The 26,227-nt window shown below is 47.4% G+C and overlaps 2 protein-coding genes across 2 annotated transcripts in view; both read right to left on the minus strand.

Moving 5' to 3' along the window:
• LOC142258360 (uncharacterized) overlaps positions 1-26,227 on the minus strand; it is a 158,048-nt gene that overhangs the window by 85,349 nt on the left and 46,472 nt on the right. The window lies entirely within an intron of this gene.
• On the minus strand, positions 954-21,016 carry LOC142257069 (uncharacterized). Its single transcript, XM_075329134.1, has 6 exons — positions 20,849-21,016; positions 11,252-11,428; positions 11,046-11,169; positions 10,894-10,964; positions 10,590-10,692; positions 954-3,368 (listed from the first exon to the last, which is right to left on the minus strand). The coding sequence occupies exons 1-6, from the start codon at positions 20,924-20,926 to the stop codon at positions 1,759-1,761; spliced, it is 2,163 nt and encodes a 720-aa protein (XP_075185249.1). The 5' UTR covers positions 20,927-21,016; the 3' UTR covers positions 954-1,758.

Consider the following 26,227-nt stretch of genomic DNA (forward strand, 5'->3'; position numbering starts at 1 on the left):
TTTCAATACTACTTTGCACACTCTTGGCATTCTCTTGATGAGCTTCAAGAGGTAGTCACCGCAAATGGTTTTCCAACAGTCTTGAAGGAGGTCCCAGAGATGCTTAGCACTTGTTGGCCCTTTTGCCTTCACTCTGCGGTCCAGCTCACCCCAAACCATCTCAATTGGGTTCAGGTCTGGTGACTGTGCAGACCAGGTCATCTGGCGTAGCCCCCCATCACTCTCCTTCTTAGTCATATAGCCTTTACACAGCCTGGAGGTATGTTTGGGGTCATTGTCCTGTTGAAAAATAAATGATGGTGCAACTAAACGCAAACCGGATGGAATAGCACGCCGCTGCAAGATGCTGTGGTAGCCATGCTGGTTCTGTATGCCTTCAATTTTGAATAAATCCCCAACAGTGTCACCAGCAAAGCACCCCCACACCATCACACCTCCTCCTCCATGCTTCACGGTGGGAACCAGCCATGTAAAGTCCATCCATTCACCTTTTCTACAAAGACAGTGGTTGGATCCAAAGATCTCAAATTTGGACTCATCAGACCAAAGCACAGGTTTCCACTGGTCTAATGTCCATTCCTTGTGTTCTTTAGCCCAAACAAGTCTCTTCTGCTTGTTGCCTGTCCTTAGCAGGGGTTTCCTAGCAGCTATTTTACCATGAAGGCCTGCAGCACAAAGACAGTTGTTCTAGAGATGAGGTGTGTCCAAACTTTTGGTCTGTACTGTATGTCTTTACAATAACTTTTTATTTCATTTCATGTGAGGTGCACAAAAATGGTGATTCTGCAATAGTTTTTCATATATTTGATGTGGCATCCTCTGAGCAGGATAAAAAAAAATATTTTTACTGTACTGGTCAATACAGATGCAGTGATACCCGATATGTATATATTCAGTATGTTTATTTTGTATTAGAATAAATTACTTTTTATTCTGAAAAAAATGTACTTTTTATTTAGTTCTTTTTAACACAGAAAAACATTTTTACTTTAGTTACAATATTTATTGGTCTCACAAAGGGACTTGAACACAAGATCTGTTTGCATTGGTAATATTCTGTGCTATACATGCAGTACAGAGCATTGTCCAGCCTGTCAGTGTTACACTGATAGGCTACATTAGGCCACTTACACATGGCGGTATTTTGGTCAGTATTTCACATTAGTATTTGTATGTCAAAACCATGAGTGGGTCAAAAATCCGGACGTGGTGCACGCACGTTTCTATTATAAATTTTCTCTGATTGTTCCTCTCCTGGTTTTTGCTTATAAATGTGAAATATTTACCAAAATAATGTTGTGTGAACATAGCCTTATAGATGTGCTTGGGCATGGTAGACTAGGCTTTGATCAATGGCAGAGCTGGTCGTTATTCTTGGGTCTCTAGTAGCACTAGAATAAGCACTACAGTAAGTCAATGGAGAGATAAGAAGGAAGCGATCTCCTTTTGATCACAACAAATAAAGAGTTAATTAAGCAAACATTCTCAGCACTGAAATTCCTTGGAAACAGGAAGGGAAATGTTTTACCTCACATAAAGAATCAGTTGCAATCTCATGCTGTCTTGTTATACTCTGTATAATCTCTCCAGTAAAACATAAATATTGTGTCAACCCTGTGTGAGTTCTTTGATGTTCAATCAGACTTGATGTAAAGCTATAATGTATTCCACATTCTGAACTTGAAAGTGTCTTTTCCCGTATATACAGTATTCTCTGATAATTAGAAAGCTCCGATGTAATAGTGAAACATCCACATTCTAAACATGAAACTGTCTTTCCTTTGTGTGAATTTTTTCATGAGTAACAAGGTGTGATTTATGGGTAAAGCATCTTCCACATTTTGGGCATGAATATGGCTTTTCCCCCGTATGAATTCTTAGATGTCCAAGAAGACTATGTTTCTGATTAAAACATTTTCCACATTGTGAACATAAAAATGGCTTCTCCCCTGTGTGAATTTTTTGATGTCTAATAAGAATATGTTTATACCTAAAACATTTTCCACATTGTAAACATGAAAATGGTTTTTCCCCTGTGTGAATTCGTTTATGTATAACAAGGTGTGATTTTACATTAAAACATTTTTCACATTCTGAACATGAATATGGCTTCTCCCGAGCTATGTGAATTGTCTGATGCCTAATAAAAACTGATTTCATGCTAAAGCATTTTCCACATTCTGAACATGAAAATGGCTTCTCCCCAGTGTGAATTATTTGATGTGTTTTAAGATCATGTTTCTGGTTAAAACATTTTCCACATTGTGAACATGAAAATGGCTTCTCCCCTGTGTGAATTATCTGATGTTTATCAAGATCTGTTTTCATGGTGAAACATTTTCCACATTGTAAACATGAAAATGGCTTTTCTCCTGTGTGTCTTCTATGATGTCTAATCAAATCTGGTTTATGGGTAAAACATTTTCCACATTCTGAGCATGAATATGGCTTTTTTCCTGAGTGGCTTCTATGATGTCTAATAAGATCTGGTTTAATGGTAAAACATTTTCCACATTGTGAACATGAAAATGGCTTCTCCCCCATGTGCCTTCTTTTATGATGTCTAATCAGATTTGGTTTCAGGGTAAAACATTTTCCACATTCTTGACATGAAAACGGCTTCTCCCCTGTGTGAGCTCTTTGATGTGCAGTAAGAATATTTTTATCGATAAAACATTTCCCACATTCTAAGCATGAATGTGGCTTTTCCCCTTTGTGGCTTTTTTGATGTCTGATCAAAGCTGATTTTACAGTAAAACATTTTCCACAATCTGAACATAAAAATGGCTTCTCTCCTGTATGAATTCTTTGATGTTCAATAAGAATGTATTTCTTGTTAAAACATTTCCCACATTCTGAACATGAAAATGACTTCTCCCTTATGTGGCTTCTATGATGTCTAACCAGAAACGATTTATGTTCAAAACATTTTCCACATTCTTGACATGAAAATGACTTCTCCCTTGTGTGAATTCTTTGATGTTTAATAAGACTTGGTTTTTGGGTAAAACATTTCCCACACTCTAAACATGAAAATGGTTTCTCCCCTGTGTGAACTATATGATGTCTAATCAAACCTGATTTATGGGAAAAACATCTGCCACATTCTGAACATAAATATTGCTTTTTCCCTCTGGGATCTTTTTGATGTTCAACATCCAGTCTGTAATTTTTTTGCTTTACAGTCTGTGATGAATCAGGAGACCGGATCTGTTTAAAAGGATCAGATAATACATTTTGGATATGAGGGGCTGAACGTATGTCTTCAGTGTTGGTATTTCTCTCATATGGAGATTGAATGATACTAGAATTATCTGTATTAAAATGTGAAGATATTGGATGACCCTCTGAGCTCCTGGTACAGTCATCTGCAAAAAATAAAACAGATTATATTATTTTTTTGTAATATTACCTCAATAATTCTATTTAGGTTTTATGACATTACAATTGGAAGTATTATAGAAAGATTAATTTAGTAACTGAGTAAAATGGTTGCAAAATGGATCACAATTTTTTAGCAAGGACCAGCAGGTCACAATGTTATGATACTAGGCTTTTTTGTTGTGATTTTCCATTTCTCTGTTGAAGGCAGAAAACAGAAACAAGTATGGTTATGTACAAAAGAAAAGTCTGAAGTTTTCTACTTTTGCCTTACTTAAATCTGTAGTAGATACACTAAAATCATACACAGATACACAGCTCTGCTATGTGCGTGCACACACAGCTGTAATGCACAGTTACACTTACATGCACAGCTCTGCTACATACGTGCACACACTCATACAGCTCTACTGCATAGTTACATTTACATGCACAGGTCTGCTATGTGCGTGCACACAGTCATACACAGCTCTACTGCACAATTATAGTTACACTTACACACACACACACACACACACACGAGATTGCACATACAATGGCGTGTGCACACACTCACCACATCCAAGGATACCACTTGCTTCCTGCCAGCAGGGCACTCTCTGATCTCTTGTCTCTATGATGCGTTCCACCGCTGGGTACTCCATGCGTTCCACGCGAAGGTCCTGGCATTGCACTGCACAGCTTCCCAGGTCCTTGCCGGCCATAAGCAATTGATATCGCTGGATGTGGTAAGTTTGTGTGCGTGCGTGCAATCTGATGTGTGATTGTGTGTGTGGGTGTGCATTCTGTCGCAGGTCCTGCTCTCGGTCGGCGTCTGCTGAGTATGATCGCGGGGTCTTCTCTCTTTTCTCTTTGGAGGGTGCCCGCTGTCTATAATGAAGTATGAAGTATCCTGCAGTATTCTTTAACTTTTTTAGCTGCATGGACACTTTATTATGGAACAACGACTAGGTCTTATTTTAGGGGGATGTTTTATATTTAGGCCTTGCAGAAAACTAGCACTAGGCCTTATTTTCGGGGAAACACGGTACCACCCAAATGCTATATAAACAGGGGACAAAAGAGAGTAGATTGCAGCCATATTGGACTACGATCAGTGATAGGAAATGGACAGAAAAATTGGTCTAATAATAACAAAGCAAAAGTTGCTATATTTATATAACCAAATGCCACCAAGTTCCTATAAATAAATAGTTACCGCAAGAGAAATCCCCTTGTGCGGTTGCCCATTCCCCACTGGGTGGCTGGAGCATAGAACTACACCTTTACGGTCAGGAACCCACTGAGAGGATTGCTGGGATGTGGCAGTGGTCTTCATATAGTCTGATCCGAATGTTAAACTAAGAACCTCATGTTCAGTTTTGTAAACCTGATGGACATCTCCTGCAGAGGCTCAACTGTCAGTTTAGTTAACCCTCTAAAGGCAAGCTTGAGGTGGTGAATAGATCCTAAAACTTGGTCTTAAGTCTTGAAACTGTTTTAAAAAACAATCATGTATCCAACTGTGAAGAGCCAGTTGAGTGTCAAAAACAGAACTAAGTACCATGACTTGAGCAGCTTACTTGCGAAAAACCCTTTTCGAGACTTTTCTGTAGGAAATCCAGGTGTTGGGCTACTCAGAGGGTTGGGTTGAGCTATTCCAGACCATGTGACAAACTTTTTCCAGACGTTCTGATAAGTTGATTAGATAAGGCTGGCTGCTTATTTTCAAAGTGGAAATAACCCTCCCCATACAATTTATTAACGATAATGGACTTCTCAGTAACCAGGTAGTCAGAAGGCGAGTGCCCGGTGTTTGATGCGGAAAAAAGAAAGACTTCTCTGCTGCCAACTTCCTCAGAAGAGAGAGTAAACTTCTCTGGGCCAGTATTGGACTACTACAATCACGCTGCATTTCCCTAAGTAGACAAGTCGAAGCTTGGTGAACCTTGCTTCAAGTGACATCTCTGGCTTGATTTATTTGTTCTTCTTGTCATCCATGGTATTGATAACATCCTTCTCCTGCACCACATTTCTAAGGCTAGTTTCATATCTGCGGTATTTTGCCGCACTGCGGCAATGCGGTACAGTTCTATACAGGTCACAGGCATCGCGGGAAGCTCCAGTCACATGTTCTGGTCACATGACCGAATGTGACCGGGGCTTGACGCCATGCCCGTGAACTGTATAGAACTGTACTGCATTTGTGCCGGATCCGGCAGTGCGGCAAAATACCGCAGATGTGAAACCAGCCTTAGTCATTGATTCTTCATCTGACTTGTTTCTTCATTGTCCAGGTTTCACACCCATAGGTTACTACAAAAAAGACCAGTGTAACGCTCGTGCCAGTGTCCTCGCATGCTCCTGCTCCTCTCCTCCAGCGAGAACATTGGTGTTCTCACCTGTCTGGGTGTCCTGCTCCGGGGGTCCTGGTCCCGTCTCATGCTGTGGCCTCCCGGAATGTCTGTGCCTGTGGCCATTTCCCCTCTCTTAAAAGGCCAGCATCCTCTTAACCCAAAAGTGTCTCCCAAGTCAGCTGGGAGGTTGTAGGCATTTAAGGCACTCTAACCCTATGCTAATTGCCTGGGCAAAGAGTTTAGTCATTGCTAGTTGTCAGGTCCCTTAGAACTGTACTGCTGCTGCTTCTGCTGCTGTTCCCTTGTGCTAGTCATTGCTGATAGCTGTCTGTATTGTGGAGTTCTGCTGCCGTTCATACTACGTGCTGCTGTTGTGAGCCATCCGTCCGTTCATTCATCCATCCCAGATAGAACTTCTACACCAGCTGTTGCCATCCATCTGTAGCGCCCTACTAGGCAGGTGGTCAGCCTACTTGTTGCCGGGCTGTTTCGGGTCAGATCTTGCGCTGTCACAGGTAGCCTTGCCTGGTTTCGTTGCCTCAAGGCATACAGTATTCGGTGGGGAAGCGGGGTATTTGGAGAGAGTTTGTCGTGACGCCACCTGTGGTATGCTGCCAGGGATTAGCCGCCGCTGTAGGGTTCCTGGCTGGAGCTGGTAGTAATGGAGCTCGGGTGTGATCCCACAGCCAGAGCGGGCCCCAGGAGGATGGCGAGGGTTGTAGTGGTGCAGGGCTGCTGGGACACCGATAGAAACTGGACGACACAAGGTGGTAGTTTCCTCTTTACTGGTCAGGTGTTATGGTCCAGGTTTACGATGGTCCGGTCAGCCCAGAAACAGTATGGGTCTCTCCTTGCCTGGCGGGTTGGAGGCATTCTTTAATGCGCTCTTGGTGAGAGACGCTGCGGCCTGGAGCAGCACAGCGTCCCCCCTTCTTTCTCTCTCTACTTGAAGATGACTGTCCCCTGTGACGAGCAGCGTTAACCGGTTATGGGACCCGCTTGTATTACTGTGGTCTCGGGGTTGTGTATTGCTGCTGTCTCTTGGAACTAGGGTGGGCCAGGAATGTAGAGTTTCTTGCCCTCCGGGTTTTGCTGCTGTGCCGTTAGCACCCAGTAACCGAGGACCCCGGTGTCCCGTCCTAGCGCTCTGGTCCTGGAAAGCTCATGCAGAAGCTCTCAAACAGCGACCGCACTTTCTCCTCGCTGACCTGATCACATTACAGACATTTCTCTGACCCAGAAGTCAGGACCGGCGGGCACCGCAATTGTCCTCACGTCTGACAGATACAAGGACAACAGCAGTGGGAGCCGCGCGCTGCACTTCCTCTGAGTCTCGGCTGACAGCGTGATGCCCCACCCACCCCCCCTAGATACAACATTGATAGCAAGAAGCAGAGGCGTATCAGTGTTGTATCGTCTGCATATTTAAGATATTTGATGATGCAATTTTGATTCTTTCTTCTGCATATAAAGTGAAGAGAAATGGTGGCCGGATGCCGCCTGTCTGACGCTTTGCTCTACTTTGAACCATGCCGGGTCACTGCGCTCTGTTCGGACTGTTACTTCTTGGTTGATGTACAGAATCCCGATGAGGCTGATCAGATGGTTTGGTACACCTATATCCTTCATGGCAGTCCAAAGTTTCTGACGATCAACACAGTAAAATGCTTTACTGTAATCAATTAAGGAAAAATAGAGCTCCTTGGTACATTCTTTGGCCTTTTCCATCATCCATCTAATGTTAGCAATTACATCTCTTCTCTTATTCCTCTGCCTTCTCTGAATTCTTCATGTTCCTATGGCAGCTCTGTCTCAGTAAGGCTGTAGATGTAGATGTCTTTATAGAATCTTCAGTAGTATTTTGCTAGAATGAGGTATAAGTACTATAGTTCTATAGTGTCAATGATTGGTAGCATCTCCCTTCTTTGGAATAGGAATAAACACCGATCTTGTCCAGGCCTTGGGCCATTACCCCATTACCCCCCTATATACTGTATGAGCCCCCAAACAGTACCCTATATACAGTATGAGCCCATACACACCCCTTTTTATATACAGTATGAGCCCCCACATAGCTCCCTATATACAGTGTAAGCCCCCATAAAGCCTCCTATATACAATATGAGCCCCCACATAGCTCCCCGTATGCAGTGTGAGTCCCCACAAAGCTTACTATATACAGTATGAGCCCCCACATAGCCTCTATGTACAGGATTAGCCCCTATATACAGTATGAGCTCTCATATAGCTTGTTTCTACCATTCTTGCATTTACCATTGCTTCATCCCACTGCACCTGTACTTTAAGCCCTGAGTCTCCTGTATGTCCAGAGTCCATGTTTTCCGTGTGCCTTTCCAGCCCGCTGCAGCGACGCCTATGGCCCCTTTACATACCCGGCCCTTGGGCTTGGAGAATCCACCTCAGAAGGTGAGCTGAAAAACAGTGATGACTTTCAGAACACCGCACAATGTTGTTGGTTACTACTATTAAAGGCAGAATTTTAGGGGGTAAAGACTAAAGGCCCCGTTACACGCAACGACGGATCTAACGATATATCGCCAGGGTCACGGATTCCGTGACGCACATTATTATTATTATTATTTATTTCACATCCGGCATTGTTAGCGACGTCATTGCGTGTGACAGCAAGGAACGACCGTTAACGATGAAAAATACCTTATCGTCCATCGCTGACACGTCATTCCTTTTTAAAAAATCGTTGATTGTAGAGGTTGTTCGTCATTCCCGAGGCAGCACACATCGCTACGTGTGACACCTCGGGAACGATGAACTGCAGCTTACCTGTGGCCGCCGGCAATGAGGAAGGAAGGAGGTGGGCGGGATGTTACGTCCCGCTCATCTCCACCCCTCCGCTTCTATTGGGCGGCAGCTTAGTGATGCCGCTGTGACGCCGATCGAACCGCCCCCTTAGAAAGGAGGCGGTTCGCTGGCAACAGCGACGTCGCTAGGCAGGTAAGTCCTTGTGACGGCTCCAAACGATTTTGTGCGCCACGGGCAGCGATTTGCCCGTGACGCACAAACGACGGGGGCGGGTGCTTTCACCAGCGATATCGCTGCGCATAACACCCCCTTAAGATCAGGGTTCTCTCCAATCGTAATCATTATGGCAGGAGCCCGGCTGTCAGGTACTGTTATTTAGGTTTATGTCTCCATGTTCTGTATTAACATACATAGGAGTCTCTGTTAGGAGTTACATACATAGGAGTCTGTCTGTTAGGAGTCTTAACACAGAAACTAGCCAGATATCCCTCCGGGAAGGACCTATCCAAAGGTCCTTCCCGGACTCCTGTCAAAGAGTTGGATATTGACTAAAAGGGTCACTTAATATGGTGGTTATGGTGGTTTCCTAAAAAGAGCCATTCCTCGGCTAGGTCCTTCCCGGAGGGATATCTGGCTAGTTTCTGTGTTGAGACACCTAACAGAGGCTCCATGGACTTTTTTGATTTGCATATTTCCCAGGGGGCAATGCACCTAGGATTTCACTGTCTTGAGCGCCCTCGCTGGCTGCCGGCAGTGTTTTCTCTGGCTGGTCTCCCCGAGATCAGTGATTGTTTTGTCTTGTTGGTCTACTAGGCATTGCTCCCATCTGGCGAGAATCCTACTCCACACTGATGAGGGGCAATACCCTGAAACAGCTGTCTGTGGATGGATACCTGGCCGTGGTAATTCCCTTGTCATATCTTTAAACTTGTCAAAGAGTTGGATATTGACTAAAAGGGACACTTAATATGGTGGTTATGGTGGTTTCCTAAAAAGAGACACTCCTTGGCTAAGGGGTACTTTGCACAGTACGACATCGCAGGTGCGATGTCGGTGGGGTCAAATCGAAAGTGACGCACATCCGGCGTCGCTGTCGACATCGCAGTATGTGAATCCTTTTACATACGATTAACGAGCGCAAAAGCGTTGTTATCGTATGATCGGTGTAGGGTCCGACATTTCCATAATTTCGCAGCAGTGATGGTACGATGTTGTTCCTCGTTCCAGCAGGCAGCACACATCGCTGTGTGTGAAGCCGTAGGAGCGAGGAACATCACCTTACCTGCGTCCCGGCTGCAATGTGGAAGGCAGAAGGTGGGCGGGATGTTTATGTCCCGTTCATCTCCGCCCCTCCGCTCCTATTGGCCGCCTGCCGTGTGACGTCGCTGTGACGCCGCACGACCCGCCCCCTTAGGAAGGAGGCAGTTTTCCGGCCAGAGCGACATCGCAGGGCAGGTGAGTGCATGTGAAGCTACCGTAGCGATAATGTTCGCTACGGCAGCAATTACAAGATATCGCTGCTGCTACGGGGGCGGGGACTATCGCACTCGGCATCACAGCATCGGTTTGCGATGTCGTAGTGTGCAAAGTACCCCTAAGTCCTTCCCGGAGGGATATCTGGCTGGTTTCTGTGTTGAGACTCCTAACAGAAGCTCCACGGACTTTATTGATTTGTATATTTCCCAGGGGCCAATGCACCTAGGATTTCACTGTCTTGAGCGCCCTTGTTGGCTGCTGGCAGTGTTTTCTCTGGCTGGTCTCCCCGAGATCAGTGATTGTTTTGTCTTGTTAACAGCAAATAATAACATGGGTATGTGTGGCATCCATGTTAAAAACGGATGTCACACGTATCTGAAACACGGACGTCTGAAACCAGCCTAACCATTTCATCTCAGTAGTCTAAGCCGCCAACTCTAATCATCACAGATGAGGAAGAAATCTGCCACGATCACAGAAGTATAATTCACCCCCAGCTGTATATTATCATTCAAATTATAAAACCACATCCTGTGACATCACATATAACAGTATCACATTATTATTATCAATATTCTGGCTGAAAAAATGATTATACATCTAAAAGAGGCTCACCTGCGCCGTGATCTGTAGGAATCTCCTCGTTACTCCGCTGATCGCCCCTCACATTTCTCTCTCGAGAATTAATATTGTTCAGATCTTTATCCAGATCCAAAAGCTGCAAAATAAAATATGGTAAAAGTCCCCGGGAATAATGGAGATAAGATCCGGACATGTGAGGCCTGTGGTCAGCTGTGATCCTGCCGTCTCCACCGCTCTCATTACACAAGTATAAAACATCTAATACTGGAGGAGAAAACAAGACTGAACACAAGGAGGTCACAGCCGTCTACACCTCATAGGGGAGATCTCCATCTACCTGAGGATCCTGTGGAGGAGGAGGAGGAGGAGCGGGACATTTCTCTGGGGTCGTCCTCGTACTGGAGAGACCTGCAGGAGACACAGACAGGACGGACATCATTATTACATACAGATAATTATAGGCCGGGTGTATTCAGTCCTGTCTATTACCTGGTGATGTGCGGGGCTGGGGCTCCTCCATCATCACCTCCTTGTACTGGTCCTTGTGTCCTTCTAGATACTCCCACTCCTCCATGGAGAAATAGACGGTGACGTCCTGACACCTTATAGGAACCTGACAACACAATGATACCGTCATCACCCAGAATCCTCCAGTGCCGTCCTGTATAATGTCCCAGCATTCCCAGCAGTGTCACCTCTCCAGTCAGCAGCTCAAGCATCTTGTTGGTGAGTTCCAGGATCTTCTGGTCGTTGATGTCTTCATGTATCCGGGGGTGAGGTGGAGGCCCCGGGATTGGGCTCAGGGTTCCTGCCCGTCCTTCAGACACAGGGGCCTGACAGCGATCACTAGAGGTCTTCACTACTGTGTAATCCTGAGTGTGGAGACATTAATAATATCACTACAGACATTTCCAGGGTCCATCACCTCCCCGGTCATATCCTCTGTTATTCCCATAGATAATGGTGTAATGTGATGACATCAGAACCTCTCACCTCCCCAGTCATATCCCCTGTTATTCCCATAGATAATGGTGTAATGTGATGACATCAGAGCCTCTCACCTCCCCGGTCATATCCTCTGTTATTCCCGTAGATAATGATGTAATGTGATGACATCAGAACCTCTCACCTCCCCGGTCATATCCTCTGTTATCCCCATAGATAATGATGTAATGTGATGACATCAGAGCCTCTCACCTCCCCGGTCATATACTCTGTTATTCCCGTAGATAATGATGTAATGTGATGACATCAGAACCTCTCACCTCCCCGGTCATATCCTCTGTTATTCCCATAGATAATGATGTAATGTGATGACATCAGAACCTCTCACCTCCCCAGTCATATCCTCTGTTATTCCCATAGATAATGATGTAATGTGATGACATCAGAGCCTCTCACCTCCCCGGTCATATCCTCTGTTATTCTCATAGATAATGATGTAATGTGATTACATCAGAGCCTCTCACCTCCCCGGTCATATCCTCTGTTATCCCCATAGATAATGATGTAATGTGGTGACATCAGAACCTCTCACCTCCCCGGTCATATCCTCTGTTATTCCCATAGATAATGATGTAATGTGATGACGTCAGAACCTCTCACCTCCCCGGTCATATCCTCTGTTATCCCCGTAGATAATGATGTAATGTGATGACATCAGAGCCTCTCACCTCCCTGTTATATCCTCTGTTATTCCCATAGATAATAATGTAATGTGATGACCATGGCCGGCATCAGCACCCGGAGCACCCGGGCCCTGGACCACCAGGGGGCCTACTCGCAGTCGGCAGGACAGTGGATAATGCCAATGGTGGCAGGCCACGCGACCGATATGGGGCCTTTGAGTCAATGGAGCCCAGTGCCAGCGCTAGGACTGGACACCGCTGAGGATTGCACTTTCTCTGCGATGCCGATACAATTGAAAGCATTGATGATAGAAGGAGCGGAGCACGCTCTCTCTCATCATTCTCCCGCTGTGTCAGTGCTCTGACAGCTCACTACAGTAGAGCGCAATGACATCACTACTGGCATAGTGCCATATGAGGGCTGCATAATCCTATATGGGGGCTGCATAGTGCTATATGGGGGCTGCATAACGCTATATGGGGGCTTCATAATGCTATATTAGGGCTGGATAATACTGTATGGAGGACTATGGGGGCTTCATAACACTATATGGACGAATATGGGGCTGCATGACACAATATGGAGGACTATGAGGGCTTCTTAACACTATATGGAGCAATAAGGGTTGCATTATATTATATGCAGGAATATTGGGTGCATTATACTAGAGGAATATGGGGGCTTCATAACACTATATGGCGGAATGGAGGAATGTGGAGGCTGCATACTACTATACCCCCCAGAATAGTATGACCCCTCCACACCAGAATTGTATGTCCCCTCCACCCTAGAGCTGTATGTCCCCCCACCCCAGTGCTGTATACCCCCAGAGCCTTATGCCCCCCAGAACTGTATGTTCCCCCAGAGCTGTATGCTCCTCCCACCCCAGAACCTACAGCCCCCTCTGGAGCTATATGCTCCCCTCTGGAGCTCTATGCCCCCATTGCTGTCCTACGATATTTGTACAGTGTCAGTGTGCTTTGTGTGTGGCCCTGTCTGTTAGTGAAGGCCACCATTCAGCCACATGCCCAGGAGGGGCTGGATGCAGACAAGTGGGGGAGGTGAGTGAGGCTGCTCCTGGCTTCCTCATATTAGAAATATCTCCAATGTGTCTGTGTGTACATGTTTGATGTGCATATCTATGTATCTCAGTGTATATCTGTGTATATATTCACTGGCTTCCCATCGCCCAACGACTCCAGTTCAAAACATTAACCATGACATACAAAGCCATGCACAACCTGTCTCCTCCCTACATCTGTGACCTAGTCTCCCAGTACCTACCTGCACGCAACCTTAGATCCTCACAAGATCTCCTTCTCTGCTCCTCTCTTATTTCCTCTTCCCACAATCGTGTACAAGATTTCTCCCGTGCATCCCCCATACTCTGGAACGCTCTACCTCAGCACATCAGACTCTCCCCTACCGTGGAAAGCTTCAAGAGGAACCTCAAGACCCACCTCTTCCAACAAGCCTACAACCTACAATAGCCCTCAGCCCAGTAGACCACTGCGCAACCAGCTCTGTCCTCACCTATTGTACCATCACCCATTCCCTGTAGACTGTGAGCCCTCGCGGGCAGGGTCCTCTCTCCTCCTATACCAGTCTGTCTTGTACTGTTAATGATTGTTGTACGTATACCCTCTTTCACTTGTAAAGCGCCATGGAATAAATGGCGCTATAATAATAAATAATAATAATAATAAAATAATAATATATGACTGTGTATAGAATTATGTCTATTTATATGTGTTTTTCTGAACTTCTCTTTAAATATATATATGTACAAATGCCTGTATATGTATGTATGCCTGTATGTGTATGTATGCTTGTATGTGTTCATATGCCTGTATATGTATGTATGCGTGTATGTGTATATATGCCTGTATGTGTACGTATGCCTGTATGTCTTTATATGCCTGTATGTGTACGTATTCCTATATGTGTTCATATGCCTGTATATACATACGTATGCCTGTATGTGTTCATATGCCTGTATATGTACGTATGGCTGTATGTGTTGTGAGACTGTGACCGGGGTTATCTATGACGGCCGGTACGTCTCGCCCCGGTTGTGCTCACTCCATGATAGAAAGTAGCTCCACTCCGGGGTTAATGCTGTTTCCCTACAGGCTGAAAGGAGGGTTAAAAGGAAACAGGAACATGGGCGTGGTGGCCTAGTGTGAGGGAGTGAACACAACTCCCTGAGTTTCTGCCGGAGATAACACATGGGTGCTGTTGTGGACTTTTGTTTGTACAATAAACCGTGTGCTGTGACCATTGGTGCCTGGATCCCGTGTCTTCTGCCGCGCAGCGGACCACGCTACCTCACAGATGGTGGAGAACGGCGGGCATGCCAGCCCGGTGAGGTGTAGCATCCATCCCTGGTGACCCGGCAGCGCATGTCCTGGATTCGAGCGGCTATACTACAGCCCAAACCCGGCGACGCCATGGAGGACATACTAAAGCAGCTGGCTCAGGCTAATGCACAGCAACAACAGACGAATACACACCTGCTCCGGACGTTGGATCGTCAGCAGCAATCCTTGCAGTTGCAGGAACAAAGGCACCAAGAACAGATGGTTCTCCTGGCTAAGTCGATCCGTGCCGGACCGGCAGCAACAATCCCGGGACCGGGTGACGACGGCAGCGTCCGGAAAGTGGTGAGACAAGCGTTGCAAAAGATGACCCCGGGGGATGATGTGGAAGCGATCCTGGCGGTGTTTGAGCGGGTGGCCGAGCGGGAAAAGCTGCCGACCCCCCAGTGGGCTGAGGTATTGTCACCCTATCTGACGGGGGAGCCCCAAAAAGCGTACCTGGACCTCTGTACCGAGGACGCCCTAGAATATGCGACCCTGAAAGCCGAAATACTTGCTCGGTTGGGGGTGAATACCTATGTACGGGCTCAGCGGGTAAATCAGTGGTTCTATGAGGAAGCCAAACCCGTACGCTCCCAGGCCTATGACTTGTTGCATCTCGTAAAGAAGTGGTTGCAGCCTGACACACTGAGCCCGGCGCAAATGGTGGAAAGGATAGTAGTTGATCGTTTTGTGCGCACTTTACCCGTCACCATTCAACGGTGGGTAGGACAGGGCGACCCAAGTACCCTGGACCAATTAGTGGGCCTGGTAGAGCGGCATGTGGCTACGCATGACTTGATACGGGACACTGAGACTTTGCGTACCGCCCGTCGGTCCGGCCCCTCCAAGCCTAGGGCCAAGGACCCACCGCTGACACCGGTGCGGGAGTCCGCTACCGTCCCGTCTGAGGCCGCGCCCGCCGTCCCTGAGGTCCGGAAGGTTATGTACCCTAAACGACAACTCGTCAAGGGGGTTTCCTTCCCTATTAGATGTTGGCGGTGCCAGCGGGTGGGACATATGGAAGCCCAGTGTCCACTCACCACGGAGCCCATGGATTGTGGGGTTACCCGGCGGGGTTCAATGTATGCTCAGGTGGTGTGTACCGCTGACCTTGTCTCCCCAGAGACTGAGCCCCACTTGTGCCAAATACAGGTGAATGGATGTCCGGTTACAGGCTTGTTGGATTCCGGAAGCTTGGTGACCCTTGTGCGATCAACCCTAAGGGCTAAAGTAAAGGCCACAGGACGGACCGTGGGGGTGGTTTGCATACATGGGGACCGCCGAGACTATCCCATGGGGATTGTCACCATCACAGCACCTTGCGGTCAGGTGCAACAGGAGGTGGGACTTATTAACACTCTTCCCTATGACGTGATCCTAGGAAGGGATCTGCCCTATTTTTGGACTTTATGGAAGGGACCTCCTAAGTCCCCTCAGATATTGGTCAGTCCGGGACCTGAGCCCTACAATCCCGAATCCGGGACGCCTGCCGTAGGGGTCCCCATGATAGGGACAGAATGTGAACCCGATAGGTCGCCCCTAGAGGTATTGGCAGGAGAGGCTGAGACGGTCGAGCCCATCCCGGAGTTGGAGGCGTCCCCGGATACGTTTGGGACAGCCCAACTCCAGGACCCTACATTAATACATGCCCGGAGTCGGGTGACAGTAGTTGACGGGGTGGCACAGCTGCCCGGTGCCCAGGTAAGGTACCCCCATTTCGCTCTTAAGCAGGATTTACTCTACCGGGTAGATGAAATACGGGGCGTGGGGGTAGAGCAGTTGGTGGTGCCCCAGCCGTATCGCCGGCGGGTCCTCGACTTGGCTCATAAACACCTGATGAGTGGCCACCTAGGGGTCAAGAAAACGCAGGAGCGAATATTGCAAAGGTTCTATTGGCCCGGGGTCTTTGGGGAGGTAAAACGGTTCTGCGAAACCTGCCTGGAGTGTCAGCTTACCGCACCCCTGACCCACTTTCGCAGTCCGTTGGTACCGTTACCCATTATAGAAGTCCCTTTTGAACGGATAGGGATGGATCTGGTGGGGCCCCTCGTAAAGTTTGCTCGAGGGCACCAACACATCCTAGTGATCGTTGACTATGCCACCCGGTATCCAGAGGCGATACCTCTCAGACATACTGCGGCGAAGCTTATAGCTCGGGAGTTGTTTGCTGTGTTCTGCCGGGTGGGGTTGCCCAAGGAGATCCTTACAGATCAGGGGACCCCATTCATGTCTAAAGTGACCAAAGAGCTATGCCGGCTACTCCAGATCAAGCAGTTGCTTACGTCTGTGTATCATCCTCAGACGGATGGTTTAGTGGAACGATTCAATAAAACCCTGAAAACCATGCTCAAAAGGGTGATTTCCAAAGACGGGAAAGACTGGGATATGATGCTTCCCTATTTGATGTTTGCCATACGAGAGGTGCCACAGGCATCCACAGGGTTTTCGCCTTTTGAGTTGTTATACGGGCGACATCCCCGGGGATTGTTGGACCTGGCAAAGGAAACATGGGAGCAAGAGCCCACCCCCCATAAAAGTGTGGTTGAACACATTTTAGGAATGCAGAACCGCATAAGCGCGGTCATGCCAATTGTGAAGGAGCATTTACAGGAGTCTCAGGCCGCGCAAAGCGGCTGCTACAATAGACAAGCCACCGTGCGGACCTTTAAACCCGGGGATCGGGTGTTGGTATTGATCCCCACGGCGGAGAGTAAATTCCTGGCTTAGTGGCAAGGCCCCTACGAGATAAAGGAAAGAGTCGGGGTGGTCAACTATAAGGTATTGCAGCCCGGTAGGCGGAAACCCGAACAAATATACCATGTCAACCTATTAAAACCTTGGCAGGAACGGGAAAGCCTGATGGTTGTTTTTTCCCCATCTCCCTCCTCTTCGGGTCGTTCAAACCCAGCTCCAGCGACCTCCGGAGAGGACGAACCGGAAGTAAGGATTGGAGAAGCCCTCACCAAGCAACAGAGGCGAGAGGCCAGACGGCTGGTTCAGCAGAACCCCGATGTCTTTTCCGAGCTGCCTGGTAGGACCAGTCTGATACGACATGACATTGTCACCGAGCCTCACCTGAAGGTACGCCTGAAGTCATACCGGGTGCCGGAGGCTCGAAGACAAGCCATATCAGAGGAAGTGAAGACAATGCTACGCCTGGGGTTCATCGAAAAATCCCGGAGTGAATGGGCTAATCCCATTGTCCTAATACCAAAACCCGATGGCTCCTTAAGGTTCTGCAATGACTTTAGGAGATTGAACGAAATATCCAAGTTCGATCTCTACCCCATGCCCCGGGTGGATGAGCTGATTGATAGGCTGGGACAGGCGCGATATTTCACCACGCTCGACCTGACCAAGGGGTACTGGCAGGTGCCACTGACGGAGTCCGCCAAGGAGAAAACCGCTTTTGTTACGCCGGAGGGTCTCTTCCACTATGTTGTCTTGCCTTTTGGGTTACATGGCGCTCCGGCCACGTTCCAGAGGTTGATGGACTTGGTGCTGGAACCAGGGCTGTGGAGTCGGAGTCGGAGTCGTGGAGTCGGAGTCGGAGTCGGAGCTCATTTTGGTGGAGTCGGAGTCGGAGTCGGAGTCGGTATAAAATGCACCGACTCCGACTCCTAAAATATATAATAAATTGGGGACAGGAGTGCAATGCAGAATGTGCTAAATATTTTACTAAATAATAACATTTAGTATAATGCTTATATTTAAGTGAAAAATTTATTGTAGTACAATGTGAACATCAGACATAATTGTTTTTATGATACAATAATCAAGATATTTGGATAGAACATAAAATATTTATTGGAATACAACTTTAGAACACAAAAAACTAATAAATTGTAAATATATATATATATATATATATATATATATATATATATATATATATATATATATATATATATATATATATATATAGTGTATATACACACACAAGATATATATGTAATCTACTGTATATTACATAGTGTATTACATATTTACAATTTATTACAGTTTTTTGTGTTCTAAAGTTGTATTCCAATAAATAGATTTTATGTTCTATCCAAATATCTTGATTATTGTATCATAAAAATTATTAAATGTCTGATGCTCATATACACATATTCATGTACTACAATAAATTTTTCACCTAACTATAAGCAATATATGTAGGAGTCGGAGTCGGAGCCGGAGTCGGAGTCGGAGCCGGAGTCGGAGTCGGTGCAAGAGAATTTGAGGAGTCGGAGTCGGAGTCGGAGTCGAAGGTTTGGCTTACCGACTCCACAGCCCTGGCTGGAACCCCACCAGGCGTATGCATCAGCGTACCTTGATGACATCATTATTTACAGCTCTGAGTGGCAGACCCACTTGGAACAGGTACAAGCGGTGGTGAACGCGCTCCGAACAGCCGGATTGACAGCCAATCCCAAGAAATGTGCGTTGGGGCTCACGGAAGCCCGCTACTTGGGCTACGTAATAGGCCAAGGAGTGATTAAGCCCCAAATTAACAAGGTTGAGGCGATCCAGAAGTGGCCTAGACCCCTGACCACGAAGCAGGTTAGGGCCTTCCTGGGTATCGTGGGGTACTACAGGAGGTTTGTAAAAGATTTTGCGGGACTATCAGCCCCCTTGACGGACCTTCTCAAAGGCAAGAAGTCCGTCATGGTGCCCTGGACTCCGCAGGCCGAGGACTCCTTCCGGGCCCTGAAGGGGGTCCTGTGCGGACAGCCCGTTCTTGTCAACCCTGATTTCCGGAAGGAGTTCATAGTACAGACTGACGCCTCGGAGGTCGGCCTGGGGGCAGTGCTGTCTCAGGTGGTTCAGGGGGAGGAACACCCCGTCACCTTCTTAAGTAGGAAGCTCACCCCTCCCGAGCGGAATTATAGCGTAGTGGAGGAGTGCCTGGCGATCAAGTGGGCCTTGGAGTCCCTACGCTATTACCTGCTGGGACGGCAGTTTCGCTTGGTGACTGATCACTCTCCGCTGGTCTGGATGAGGTCCGCCAAGGAACGGAATGCCCGGGTTACCCGGTGGTTCCTTTCTCTGCAGAACTTCCGGTTTACGGTTGAACACCGGGCCGGTAGGTTGCAGGGCAACGCCGATGCCTTGTCCCGCGGCCCGTGTTTGATGGCAGGAGTTCAACCACGCTCGCTTGAACTGAGGGGGGGGGATATGTGAGACTGTGACCGGGGTTATCTATGACGGCCGGTACGTCTCGCCCCGGTTGTGCTCACTCCATGATAGAAAGTAGCTCCACTCCGGGGTTAATGCTGTTTCCCTACAGGCTGAAAGGAGGGTTAAAAGGAAACAGGAACATGGGCGTGGTGGCCTAGTGTGAGGGAGTGAACATAACTCCCTGAGTTTCTGCCGGAGATAACACATGTGTGCTGTTGTGGACTTTTGTTTGTACAATAAACCGTGTGCTGTGACCATTGGTGCCTGGATCCCGTGTCTTCTGCCGCGCAGAGGACCACGCTACCTCACAGTGTATATATGCCTGTATGAGAATGTAAGCCTGTATATGTATGTGTACGTATGTCTGTGTGTGTTCAAATGTCTGTATTTGTACGTATGCCTGTATGTGTATATATCCCTGCATGTGTATATACTGTATGCCTGTATGTGTATGTATGCCTGTATGTGTTCATATGTTTGTATATATACGTATGCCTGTATGTGTATGTATGCCTGTATGTGTTCATATGCCTGTATATGTACGTATGGCTGTATGTGTATATATGCCTGTATGAGAACATAAGCCTGTATATGTATGTGTACGCATGTCTGTGTGTGTTCATATGTCTGTATTTGTACGTATGCCTGTATGTGTATATATCCCTGCATGTGTATATACTGTATGCCTGTATGTGTTCATATGTTTGTATATATACGTATGCCTGTATATGTATGTATGCCTGTATGTGTTCATATGCCTGTATGTGTATATATGCCTGAATGTGTACGTATGCCTGTATGTGTCCATATGCCTGTATGTGAACGTATCTGTGTATGAGTACATATGCCTGTATGAGTACGTATCTGTGTATGTATGCCTGTATGTGTATGTATGTCTGTATATGCACATATGCCTGTATATATACGTATGCCTGTATGTGTACGTATGCCTGTATGTGTACGTATCTGTGTATGTATGTCTGTATATGTACATATGCCTGTATATATACGTATGTCTGTATGTGTACGTTTGCCTGTATATGTACGTATGCCTGGATGTGTACATATCTGTGTACAGTGTGTGCGTGTCTGTGGTCCACTAAGACGCTTTCGCCCAGTAATGACATCAGAGCCTCTCACCTCTCCAGTAAGATGATAGATTATCTCCAGGGTGAGATTTATAATCCTCTCCACCATTTTGCCTCTGTCCTTCTTCATACTTAACAGATAAATCAGGCAGATTCTTGTAGAGATGCTCCTAAAGGGTTAATAATCCCCCATAAGAAAACACTGACCTCCACCCCAGAGCCAGCACCGCCTGTGCTCACAGGACCTGTGTGACGTCACCGCCATGTGATCAGTCACATGGTCAGGGGCTGCTGCAGGGGGCTCTGCTCAGTGTGTGCAGGGGCTGCTGTGTGGGAGGATGGAGCAGAGCCGTGTGTGTAATGTGCATGGAGCCATGTGTGTAGTTTTCAGGTCCCTTGTGCTATCGGTGCTTCTGTATTGCTGTGTGCCGTATTATTCATTTCCGTTTGTGTTCCAGTACCTGGCATATCCGCTGATGCACCAATCCATACCAGCTGTACCTGCCGAACCCTCTGCTGCATGCTACCATACCAGCTGTACCTGCCGAACCCTCTGCTGCATGCTACCATACCATCTGTACCTGCCGAACCCTCTGCTGCATGCTACCATACCAGTTGAGACTGCTGCATCAGCCGTCCTGGCAGCAAATGCTAACCGAGCCAAAGTGGCCTTTATGACATCGAACCCGACTGGCAAAGCTCTTGCCTGGTTCAATCCATTATGAGAGAGGAGTGACCGTATCATCCAGAACCTGAAGAACTTTCTAGAGGCTTTCTGCAAGGTGTTCGATGAACCAGGTCTAGTCTCCTCAGCAGTATCCTCACTCTTTATACTGTGCCAGGAGGAGTCTCATCATAGACCAGTATGCCGTTCGTTTCTGCACCCTGTCTTCCGAACTGGGCTGGAATAATGAAGCACAGGTGGCTGCATTCTGGGAAGGATTGTCCGGAAGAATCAAGGACGAGCTGGCTGGTTGAGATGTGCCTTCTACACTGATGACCTGGTATCCCAGGCTATCCGCATCGACCTCAGGTTCCAGAGAGGTGAACCGAGAGAGGAAGTTGTTGCGCCAAGCACCTTCATTCCACAAGCCCATCATGCCATGACCCGCGGTCACCAAGACTCTTCCTTATCCCATGGAAGTGGATCAAGTGCATGTGTTGAAGCTCCACTGAGAGGTCCGAAGTATCGTAGAGGGATGCTTCTAGTGTAGTCCTAAATCGCTTGATCAGTTTCTGTCCTAGAAAGCCAGGAAATTTCCAAGCTTAGAGTCTGTAAGAGACTTGACCCTAGGTGAAAGCAAGTCCTCTTCACCCTTTATCCATATCCGTGTCTGTATCATGTGGCAACACCCGGTTTACCAAGTAGGCCTTTCCAGTTACGCTGGGAACGTCATACAACGCACTGCAGTGGATTGATACCGGGGATTCCCATCCTTCCACTACAAGTTCCCATAGCAGTGAAGTCTGTAGATGGAAAGCCTTTGGCAGAGGCTATCTAGTCACTGAGCAAGTTGAGCTTCGGGTGGGAATGTTAAGCACAGATGAAATTGCCTTTCATGTGCTACCCTCTGCTATTGGGTCTGACGTGGCTTCAGAGACATGAACATGTCTTGGACTGGAGATCTCGAGATGTGCTCAGATGGGGTCATTCCTGACATGAGAAATTTCTCATTAGGGTTCGTCCTGCTCGTCTGCCTGTGATACCCACCAAACGTCTGGGTCTGCCTTTTGCCTACTGGATGTACATGGATACCTTCGACAAGAAGGAGGCTGAGACACTGCTGCCACATAGGTCGTATGATTGCCAAATTGGCCTACTTCCAGCTTTCTCACCTCATTGCGGCCAAATCTACTCTTAAGGCCCCGTTACACGCAACGAATTCCGTGACGCACATCCGGCATCGTTAGCGATGTCGTTGCGTGTGACACTAACGAGCGAGTGTTAACGATGGAAAATACTCACCAAATCATCCATCGTTGACACATCGCTCGTTTTCAAAAAATCGGTGATTGTTGAGGACGCAGGTTGTTGATCGTTCCTAAGGCAGCACACATCGCTACGTGTGACACCTCGGGAACGACGAACTACAGCTTACCTGCAATGAGGAAGGAAGGAGGTGAGCGGGATGTTACGGCCGCTCATCTCCGCCCCTCCGCTTCTATTGGCCGGCCGCTTAGTGACGCCGCTGTGACGCTGCCCGAACCGCCCCCATAGAAAGGAGGTGGTTCGCCGGCAACAGTGACGTCGCTAGGCAGGTAAGTTTGTGTGACGGCTCCGAACGATATTGTGCGCCACGGTCAGCGATTTGCCCGTGACGCACAAACGACGGGGGTGGGTACGCTCGCTAGCGATATCGCTGCGTGTGACGGGGCCTTTAGTCTTAGGCGGTGACCCCAGCCATATCTGAATACATCGAGGAGAACCTGGCAAGAGGATTCATCCAGAAGTCTTCCTCACTGGCAGGAGCTGGGTTCTTCTTTGTGAACTGCGTCCCTGTATTGATTATAGAGGGCTCAACAAGATCACGGTCAAGAATCCACTTATACCGGAATTGTTTAACCCTCTCAGAGGTTCTAGGATAACATGGCCTTACAAATAATGAGGTAAAAAACTCACCAAATACTCAATGTGTGGACATGGCCCAAGGAATCGTGCACACGTTCAGTATTAGAGTTTTCGTTACCTTAGTATTTGTTAAGCTATGTTCACATAGGGCAGTTTTGCAGTTTTTTTCATTGGTTTAATGTAAATATATGCCAATAATAAGCTGCAGCTTTTGCTGCAGAAAAAAACCCCCTGTGAACATAGGCTAAGGCTATGTGCGCACTAGAAATGTGAAGTTTCTCAAGAAAATTTCTTGAGAAACTTCTGCCAGTGAAAGATTTCCGGACCTGCGGAAAAAATCCGCACCAAATCCGCATGCGTTTTTGCCGCGGATTTGCCGCGAATTTGCCGCGGATTTACCGCGGATTTACCGCAGGTTTGTCCCTGCAATAAATAATAAAGATAATCGATAGACAGATAATGGATAGAGGGAAAGATGGATAGATGAATAGATAGATAGAGGGATAGATGGATGAATAGATAGATAGATAGAGGGATAGATAGATAGAGGGATAGATAGATAGATGAATAGATAGATAGAGGGATAGATAGATGAATAGATAGATAGATAGAGGGATAGATAGATAGATGAATAGATAGATAGAGGGATAGATGGATAGATAGATAGATAGAGGGATAGATAGATAGATAGATAGAGGGATAGATAGATAGAGGGATAGATAGATAGATAGATAGATAGATAGATGAGAAAAACCTATATAATGTTCCACCTCCCTGCATTTTCTAAGCTGGCACCCTTTAGTGACTTTCATGTGGCACTTAGGCTACTTTCACACCTCCGGTTTTTGCTATGCGGCACAATCCGGCACTTTGCATGAAAATCGCAACCGGTTTTTTTTGCTGCCGGTTGCGATTTTCCTGCATAGACTTTAATTAGTGCCGCATTGTGCCGCATGGCCTTGCGTTCCGTCCGTTTTTTGCCGCATGCGGCAGATGTAGCCGATGCGGCGGCCGGATGGAACGTTGCCTGGCACGTTTTTTCGTGCGGCAAAAAAAAACCGCATCGCGCCGCATTCGGCCGATGCGGCACATTTTTCAATACATGCCTATGGCGGCCGGATGCGGCGCGATGCGGCAATAACCGCATCCGGCCGCCGCATGCGGTTTTTGCCACTGCGCATGCTCAGTAGCATGCCGCAAGCGGCAAAAACCGGACTGGCCGCAAAGGAAAAACCTATGCAAAGGATGCGGTGTTTTCACCGCATCCGTTGCATAGCTTGCACAGCCGGATTGAGCCGCAGAGCTCAAGCCGGATGTGTGAAAGTAGCCTAAAGGGTGCTTAGCCTTGTATTTAGCCATAAAATAAATAAATAATTAAAAAAAAATGACGTGAGGTCCCCCCATTTTTTGTAGCCAGCTAGGGTAAAGCAGACGGCTGCAGCCTGCAGACCACCGCTGGCAGCTTCACCTTGGCTGATAATCCAAAACAGTGGGCACCCCACTCTGTTATTTTAAATTATATAAATAATTTAAAACAAAAAACGTGGGGTCCCCCCCATATTGGATCACCAGCCAAGGTAAAGCGGACAGCTGGGGTCTGATATTCTCAGACTAGGGAGGTCCACTGTTATTGGACACTCCCCAGCCTAAAAATAGCAGGCCGCAGCCGCCCCAGAAGTGGCGCATCCATTAGACGTGCCAATCCTGGCGCTTTGCCCCAGCTCATCCCGCGCCCTGGTGCGTTGGCAAACGGGGTAATATATGGGGTTGATGCCAGATGTGTAATGTCACCTGGCATCAAGCCCTGGGGTTGGTGAGGTCAGGCGTCTATCAGATACCCGACATCACCAACCCAGTCAGTAATAATTAAAAAATAGACAACAAAAAAAGTTTTATTTGAAAAAACACTCCCCAAAACATATTCCCTCTTTAACCAATTTATTGAAAAGAGCACAATCAATTCCACGTCCGGCGTAATCCAATAAGGGGGGGGGGGGCACGGCGATCCATACCATAGTCGCTGTCCCAGTCAATGAAAAACAGAATGTTCCCCATTGGCTGGGAGAGCAATGCAGTGACCTGAGCTAACATCAATAGGTCAGCTCAGGTCACTGCAGGGGATGCCGAGCGCTGCCATCAGGAGCATAGATGAGATCATTACCTTCTGTGATCATCTCCTGTACTGCTGACGTCAGCGCTGTCACTGACTTATCGCGAGAGCCCGTGACGTCACCGCTAGTGACAGTCTCGGGCCGCTCGCGAGTCGGCCCTAGACAGCAGTGACAGCGCTGACGTCAGGAGGCAGGAGATCGTCACAGCAGGTAATGATCTCACCTCCTGACAGCAGCGATCGTCATCCCCGCGGCTCCCAGCACTGCAGGATGTCCGTGTCTGCCTGCGCTGCAGCGTGACAGGCTGCTGACACTGCGGGCAGACACTGACACCCTGCAGTGCAGGCAGCCGCGAGGCCGGAGCAGGACACACACTGCACAGACACCTGGAGGTCGCACGGAAGTGCTTCTGTGCGGCGTCCAGGGAGTGCGACGTGTGTTTCCTCTGCTCCTCTTCCTGGCATAATGACATCGCTTCCTGCAAAACCGCAGGCAGCGATGGGCATTACCGCAGGTAAATCGCGGCTATTCCGGTGGTATACCGCACATCATTGCTACCTGCGGAATACCCCCGGAATACCGCAGGTACCTGCGGAAATTAATGGACATGCACATTTTCTCAAGAAAGTTTCTCGAGAAAATTTTCTCAAGAAATTTTCTTGAGAAAAATCCGCACAGTGCGCACAGCTATTTTTTTTTCTCATTGAATTTCATGGGAAATGTCTGCACAAAGATTGCAGACATTTCTCAA

Source organism: Anomaloglossus baeobatrachus, chromosome 1, assembly GCF_048569485.1.
Source record: "Anomaloglossus baeobatrachus isolate aAnoBae1 chromosome 1, aAnoBae1.hap1, whole genome shotgun sequence".
Classification (NCBI taxonomy): domain Eukaryota; kingdom Metazoa; phylum Chordata; class Amphibia; order Anura; family Aromobatidae; genus Anomaloglossus; species Anomaloglossus baeobatrachus.

What these genes read in the sequence shown, in the direction of transcription:
- LOC142257069 (XM_075329134.1), bottom strand. Translation starts at nt 20,926, where the DNA reads ATGAAGAAGGACAGAGGCAAAATGGTGGAGAGGATTATAAATCTCACC. An exon ending in TCTATCATCTTACTGGAGAG is followed by an intron (nt 11,429 to 20,848) that starts GTGAGAGGCTCT and finishes CTCCACACTCAG; the next exon opens with GATTACACAGTAGTGAAGAC. An exon ending in TCCTACAGATCACGGCGCAG is followed by an intron (nt 3,369 to 10,589) that starts GTGAGCCTCTTT and finishes TATTTTTTGCAG; the next exon opens with ATGACTGTACCAGGAGCTCA.